The sequence below is a fragment of the Triticum aestivum genome, chromosome 3B (genome assembly GCF_018294505.1).
Source record: "Triticum aestivum cultivar Chinese Spring chromosome 3B, IWGSC CS RefSeq v2.1, whole genome shotgun sequence".
NCBI lineage: Eukaryota > Viridiplantae > Streptophyta > Magnoliopsida > Poales > Poaceae > Triticum > Triticum aestivum.
The window spans coordinates 70,935,311-70,943,231 of record NC_057801.1 but is presented as its reverse complement, the minus strand read 5'-3'; the positions used below and the strand labels follow the sequence as shown (position 1 = coordinate 70,943,231).

The 7,921-nt window shown below is 51.0% G+C and overlaps 1 protein-coding gene across 1 annotated transcript; it reads right to left on the bottom strand.

Annotated features, from left to right (window-relative positions):
• Nucleotides 1-2,494: 2,494 nt before the first annotated feature.
• On the bottom strand, nt 2,495-4,894 carry LOC123064829 (BTB/POZ and MATH domain-containing protein 1-like). Its single transcript, XM_044488232.1, has one exon. The coding sequence runs from the start codon at nt 4,848-4,850 to the stop codon at nt 2,664-2,666; it is 2,187 nt and encodes a 728-aa protein (XP_044344167.1). The 5' UTR covers nt 4,851-4,894; the 3' UTR covers nt 2,495-2,663.
• Between the last annotated feature and the right edge of the window lie 3,027 nt (nt 4,895-7,921).

Genomic DNA, 7,921 nt, shown 5'->3' with positions numbered 1-7,921 from the left:
TATAATTTTGTGCCAAAAACCACTAATTCTGAGGCTAATTATTTTTTGCAAAAAACACTAGTCGCCAGCTTAGAACGTTTTGAGCACGATTATGACAGGAGGGTCCCGCTGGACAGGGCGGCGTGGCACAATATAACAGATCATAAATAGAAAAAATAGAAAAAATAGCATGGACTAAACTGTAAAAGGACCGAAGAGGATAAGGTTGATGCAGTAAACAAAGAAAATCTGGCATCGTCTTCCTGCTGCCCAGCCGCCGAGCTCAGCCCCGGCGTGCACATCCGGTCTGCTCCCGGCGTCCAGCCGCGCCTCCGACGTCCACCGACGAGTACCCGGACCCATCGCTGCCTCCAAGTCCTTCGCCCCCCGTCGCTGCCTCCAAGTCCTTCGCCGCGACCCGTCGCTGCGTGCCGCCGCCGCCCCGCAGGTTCCACGGTGGCGTCGTGTTGACCACGGAGTTCAACGCCTCCACGCACAAAAGCTCGTCGGCGCCAAGTCCTTCCGCAAGGAGCTCGTTTCCTCCTCCTCCCCCTCGCTCCCTAGCGTCGGCGCCGGCCTCCCAATCCGCGCTCCTTGGCCCACGTTGGCGTGGTGACTGGTGAGGGAGGGCGCCTCACCGCGGCCGGAGCTCAAGCCGCCGCCGCCCTTGCTGCTCACCTGCAACGGCGCTGGCGAGGTGACGGGGAGGCACACCGGATGGAGCAGCCGCTGCGTAGGCCATGTACGGGCACGAGCAGCAGTGGCGTCGGCCACGCTCACCGTCCATCCCGGCCTCACGCCACGTTTCCCCCGGCTCTCAATGGTGGCAGCCCGGAGAGGAAGTGGCTGGCGGCGTCCACCACCGGACCAGTGGGAGACGTTGGTCACGGAGGACCTGATTGCCTTTTTTAAGGGCCCTTTTGCAAATCACGAATGTATCAGAGTGTATTTAGCCTTTTTTTTCTTTGCCACATCGCCCTGTCGAGTGGGACCTCCCTGTCATAATCGTGCTCAAAACCTCCTAAGCCGACGACTAGTGTTTTTTGCAAAAAATTAATCTTGAAATTAGTGGTTTTGACACAAAACTGTAGAATTGTGATTTCTGCAAACCTAGCCTTCAATATCGATGTTTTTTTTGCAATTCACTCGGGTACGCGGCAGCGGCATGAACATGTGCAGTGGGCTGCTGAAGGTGGTGAGCGACCACAGGAAAGTTAAGATACTGTGAGCGGCATGAACATGTTTCAAAGAAGATGTCGTTTACCTGGATCTGCTAAAATCTGTGGAATGAATAAATTGTCTTTTCTAAACAGGAAATATCGAAGATTAAATTGGGACAAGTTGCATTTATTTTTCTCTTCTCTACAACTAGTCTCTCATGCATATTAATATCCAGCACACCTTCCTGGGAAAAAAAATCCTCTCCTCCTTGACACAACTAAAATCCTAAGCCCCCGCCCAAGGGTGTACGCGGTGTACGGTGTACCACTAGCCCGTGCCAAACGTAAATGTGCCAGCGGGTTGCAGGACTTGCTGACGGTGGTTGCATGAACATATGCAGTGGGAATGCTGAGGGTGGTGAGCGACCACAGGAAAGTTAAGAGTATTGTGATCATCTCACAGATTGCTAGATGTTTCATGTGATGTAGACTGTACATGCATTAGAGCATCTTCAATAGATGGTCCAAAATTTGGCGGTCCAAAACCGGAGATGTAAAATTTGGACCGTCAAAAAATGTGTTTTGGAGCTCCGAAAAAAGCTCAACTCCAACAGATGGTTCAAATTGATGGTCCAAAAGAGCAACTCCAATAGATGGTCCAAAATGAAGATGTAAAACGACATACTACTAGTCCATTCAACATAGTTCAAACATCAAATTCTTCGGCGCCATCGGAGAGCGGTGGAGCGGCGTGCGGCCGGGGTGGTGGCGGATGGAGCCGGGCGGTGCTGCGGGGCGGCGGTGACGTGCGGGGCGGAGTTGCGGGGCGGCGGTGGCGGAGTTGCGGGGCGGCGGTGGCGGGCGGGGCGGTGGCGGACGGAGCCGGGCGGGGCGGCGGCGGCGTGCGGGGCGGGGCGGGGCGGCGCGGCGCGGTGGCGGACGGAGCTACGGCGGGCGGGCCGGCGTGCAAACAGCGGCGGGCGGCGGGGCCGGATCCGCGGCGGATGGGCGGCGGGGCGGCGTGGAAACAGCGGCGGGGGGCGGGGCGGCGCCGGATCTGATGCGGGCGGCGTGCGGCGGGGTGTGGAGGCGGCGGGGCGACGACGGACGGGCGGGAGGTCGCGGGCAGGCGGGTGGGAACGGAAATGAAGTGGCGGTTGGGCGTTTGCGGGGGGCGGCTGGTTTTGGACCAATTTTTTTTGCATATGGACCGTCTGTTGAAACAGCGTTTTTTGCCCCAAACGGTTCAAAGGTTAGTTATTTTTACATTTGGAACATTTATTGGAGATGCTCTTATAGTATATATATATGCATTCAAACTTGTCGATAGATGCATGGACGAAACTAGTTAAGAATTCTTAGGCGTACAATTTGGAATCTGCAAGCTTCAGTTCTACACCTTCAAATGACAAAAATAATGACCCTTAATTTTTTTGGAAATACTAAAGCTGTGGAATGTGTATATGGTACTCATGATGAAACCCTTTCTGTACAGTAAATATATAATATTAAAAAGTTTTTTCATCACTTCATTGCACGGTTGATGAAGTCGTTGCAGTAAATCTTGAGCCCCTCGCAGTGGTGTCGCAACGCCAGCTCCAGAGTGCTCATCGCATTGTCTTTCGACAGAAGATGAGCGAGCAAATTCTCGCACATGGCCTTCATCCTCTCCAAGCGGAACCGGCATGCCGCCTCCAGCATTTCTCTGGCTACCACCGTGTTATCCACAGGAAGCAGCTCGTCGGTATAGACAAAGTGCAGTATGGCCCTAAGCACAACGGCCTTCACATCACCGATCCGTACGACACTTTTGGTGGTCGATGCCACCAACATTTCGTATAGAAGCGGCCACCGCATGACGATGATGAGCCAGTGCGCGTGAATCTCACTGTCCTGGACCAGGAACGTCACGTCTGACCATTGCTTGCTAACCATCAGCTGCTCGAGGTGCCTGACAATGTTGGACGGCGGCACGACGATCATAGGTTTGGCTATGGTGGTGCTAGTACTTGTAGTGCACGCCTTCGTGTGGACTTCAAGGTCGCAACGTATGGTAAGGGAACCATTGTGCCCTATGTATCGTGACTTTGCAGAATTCACCGTGATTAACTTTTGAAACCCCCAGGTTTCACGTACCTTGGTAAAAATATCTTCTGAACCAAGCACAATCGACGGTGATTTGCCATTAGGATCACCGATCCGGAACGCCTTGGACAACTTGACCCTAGCAGTTCCAGGATCAGTCCGTAAACGGAGGTAGACAGATATGTGCTCCCCACCCTCCTCCGCCGAGTACCCAGACGGGTACACATTGACCGTCCAGTCGTAACCGCCTATGTTGAATATGTCTGAAGTGATTACTTGGCCAACACCATGGCTTCTTTGCACGGAGCTAAAGTTGGGTATCATAAACTCGTGTGTGCCGCGGACCACCTCCAACTTGTACCTGGATGTGCTCTTCTCTTCTATTGGCCGACGGATAATGAAGGATGAAGAAGGGGAGCTAGTGTGGCGGGCCATGTGTGTGGCTACTCTTTCGTTGATCTCAATTATAAAAGAGCTGCATGTTTCCTTGAGCTCCTCATACTCCTTGGTCGCCCTCACCGCTTGGTACACATCAGGACTAGATGTTATGTACTTGATGCAGCAATCCTCGAGCAGACAACACCTTTGGCGGCCCCGCACTAGCAGCAAAGTCGGCATGACAGTTTCCACATCGATGCTCTCGCATAGTATGTTCTCGCACATGAGCCTGAGCCTCTCGAGATCGTACCGATCAGCTGCCACAAGCAGCTTGTGCACCATGGCTTCACGGCCCCTCGCCATGAATTCTTTTTTGAAGTTATTACGACTGCTTCCTGATTCCTCGTCGTTGTTTGGCTTGATGGGAAGCTCGTCAGTATAGATGAACTGGAGCATGGCCCTGAATGTGGAGGCACGCATGTCCTCGATCCTAACACGTTGCGTGGTGCTCTCCCTCATGTGACCAAAGAGCTCCGCGGCGAAGACCGGCGACCGCATAGCAAGCACAAGCCTGTGGGCGCGGAACTTGGTATCCTCAACGAGGAAGGTCACCTTCGATGACGGGGGTATCTTTGAGGGACGTAGTAGAAGCTGCTGGAAATCCCGGCGGATGGTGGGCGCCGGCACCACGGAGACCAAGCACTTCCTTGCCTCTGCGGCGGTCTGAACATCCTCTTGGAGAATGCCGAGGGTGCAGAGGATGGTGAGGCGGTCGTCGTCGGTGACGTAGCGCTCCTCGTGCCCACAGAACGCATCTGGGAGCGACAGCTTCCAGCTCATACTCTTGGAAATAAAATTGGTTGAGAATCTATAGGCGGCGTCGCTTCGCCACACAGCGGGCGGCCACTGGCCGCGCGGGTCGTCGATCTGAAGGCTGGCCGTGACGATCACGTCCTTGGTTATGTCGGTGCTGAGCAGGTCGAGGGTGATAGATGTGAGGTGGTCTTGGTCGTCGAAGGTGCAGACGAGATCCCAGGTGTAGTTGCTGACCTGGAAGGCACCGGAGTTGATGGAGTGGTACCTAACGAGGGCATTGCCGTGGCTGAGGTCGTAGAGGACGCGGGCGGGGTCGCTGGTGAGGCGGGCGAAAGGCTTACGCTCGCTGTAGCCGACGATGAGAAACTCGTGCATGCCTCGGACGACCGCCGACCTGTGCGTCGACGCCGTGTTTTGCGGCGCGGACGCCATGGCTAGAGATCGATGAGGATGCAACTGCTCGGGAGAAGCCCACCAGAAACTAACCGGTATATTCAGATTTGATTTAGCATTATTGCAAAATTTGCCAAAAAAATGCGGGACTCCTGCCGCAACACGTGACTTAGGAGGCGGAAACTTCGGAAGCAAACTAACTACCACGCCTAATTATAAGTGGACCTTACAACCTACCTCCTGAATACATGATGATGTAATTGCAAACAGCCCGTACTTGCAATGACAGATGTGTTTATGCGTCTGAAATTTCAAAACTATTATCGTCGAGCTAGGATCTACACCTAGTCCATACACCACCCCTCATACACCCACTCACTTTTAAATTTTATTTTTCAAAATGCATCAACCTTCTTTCTAAAACACACATAAACACTTTCTAAATTACATGGACTTTTCTAAAGAGCATGCATATTTTTAAAATTACGAATATATTTTTAAGCACGTGAACATTTTTTAGAATTACATGATTTTTTTTTTCAGAAAAGGGTGACCATTTTTAAATTATATGAACATTATTTTAATACGTGAACCCTTTTCTTAAAATTACACAAACAATTTAAATGAAGGTATGCTTTAGTTTCTTTCCTTCTTCCTGCTCATATTTGTGGGTAAACGGATCGACTCCTCACCTTCCGCTTTGATTTCTTAATATGGTGGCTTATCAGACGTATATAAATTAGAGAGATAATGTTCGAAAAAGCGAGATGGGACTATTTAGTAGAAGAATGAATCATCCCTTGTACAAACAACATGAGGCAGCTCGATGGACTCTAAGCTTACTCGCAACTCGAAGGTCCCATGGACCACGGCAGGAATGGGCAACCCTATTCTTAGTCATAATGTCAATAGGGCATGAAATGACGGACGACAATAGTCTTTCTCTTTTTTCACTCGAGCCAAACTAAGTGTTTTCCCGGAACGGAATAGCGGAAATAGCCTTCAGAAGTGGGCCGAGCTTGAATGTTTGGTAGGAGCACTGAACACAACACCTACTTCTTTTCGTTGTGCCGCATGGCAGCTTCTCTATCAATCGAGCAACAGGGTGTTACTGCGACCTCTTTTCGGACTGCAGCGCCGCCACCCCGAGGTCTTCTGGTGGTTGCACCGACACACATGCTACTACTGCATCGCCCTTTCAGATTGTAGCGCCGCATCACGCGGTCCACACCGCCGCGCGAAGATATTCCCACTGTTGCACCATCATGTGCGTTGCCGCTGCGTCACCCCTTCGAATAGTAGCGTCGTGGCACACGGTCCACTTCGTCGTTTCCAGCACGTTGACGTCTACATGGTATGTGCCGTGCCGCATCCCTAGGCACGAGAACACCACCGTCCGTGCATGGTCTTCGTCACACTGTCGGGTTCTTCCTGGACTAGTTCGAGCACCGTCGTCACGCTTCTACAGGCATCCGACGTGGCCCAGTCTCAGGTTACCTCTGGTTCCGCCAACCACATCTTCGTCTTCTTCCAACACCACCTCATCGCCAGCATCGCCGTCATCTTCCCCGACCACTTCATCAACGCCAACAATCGTGGTCAACATCGGCATCTTCTACCCCACGTCGATTTGCGCCGCAATCGTTGTCGAGTCTGAAGGAAATATGCCCTAGAGGCAATAATAAAGTTATTATTTATTTTCTTATTTCATGATAAATGTTTATTATTCATGCTAGAATTGTATTAACCGGAAACATAATACATGTGTGAATACATAAACAAACATAGTGTCACTAATATGTCTCTACAACTTGACTAGCTCGTTAATCAAAGATGGTTAAGTTACCTAACCATAGACATGAGTTGTCATTTGATTAACGGGATCACATCATTAGGAGAATGATGTGATTGACTTGACTCATTCCGTTAGCTTAGCACTTGATCGTTTAGTATGTTGCTATTGCTTTCTTCATGACTTATACATGTTCCTATGACTATGAGATTATGCAACTCCCGTTTACCAGAGGAACACTTTGTGTGCTACCAAACGTCACAACATAACTGGGTGATTATAAATGATCTCTACAGGTGTCTCTGAAGGTATATGTTGAGTTGGCGTATTTTGAGATTAGGATTTGTCACTTCGATTGTCGGAGAGGTATCTCTGGGCCCTCTCGGTAATGCACATCACTATAAGCCTTGCAAGCAATGTAGCTAATGAGTTAGTTGCGGGATGATGCATTACATAACGAGTAAAGAGACTTGTCGGTAACGAGATTGAACTAGGTATTGAGATACCGACGATCGAATCTCGGGCAAATAACATACCGATGACAAAGGGAACAACGTATGTTGTTATGCGGTTTGACCAATAAAGATCTTCGTAGAATATGTGGGAGCCAATATGAGCATCCAGGTTCCGCTATTGGTTATTGACCGGAGACGTGTCTCGGTCATGTCTACATAGTTCTCGAACCCGTAGGGTCCGCACGCTTAAAGTTCGATGACGGTTATATTATGAGTTATGCGTTTTGATGTACCGAAGGAGTTCGGAGCCCCATATGAGATCGGGGACATGGCGAGGAGTCTTGAAATGGTCGAGACGTAAAGATCTATATATTGGACAACTATATTCGGACATCGGAAAGGTTCCGAGTGATTCGGGTATTTATCGAAGTACCGGAGAGTTACGGGAATTCGCCGGGGAGTGTATGGGCCTTATTGGGCCATACGGGAATAGAGGAGAGAGGCCAAAAGGAAGGAGGCGCGTGCCCCCCTTCTGGTCCGAATTGGACAAGGGGTGCAGCCCTCTTTTCCTTCTTCCTCTCCCCCTCTTTCCTTCTCTCCTACTCCAACAAGGAAAGGAGAAGTCCTACTCCCGGTGGGAGTAGGACTCCCCCCTTGGCGCGCCCTTCTCCTAGGCCGGCCACCTCCCCCTTGCTCCTCTAGACACAACAATTGATCCCTTGGATCTCTTAGCCGTGCGCGGTGCCCCCCTCCATCATAATCCACCTCGATAATATCGTAGCGGTGCTTAGGCGTTGGTAGAACATCATCATCGTCACCACACCGTCGTGCTGACGGAACTCTCCCTCAAAGCTCGGCTGGAT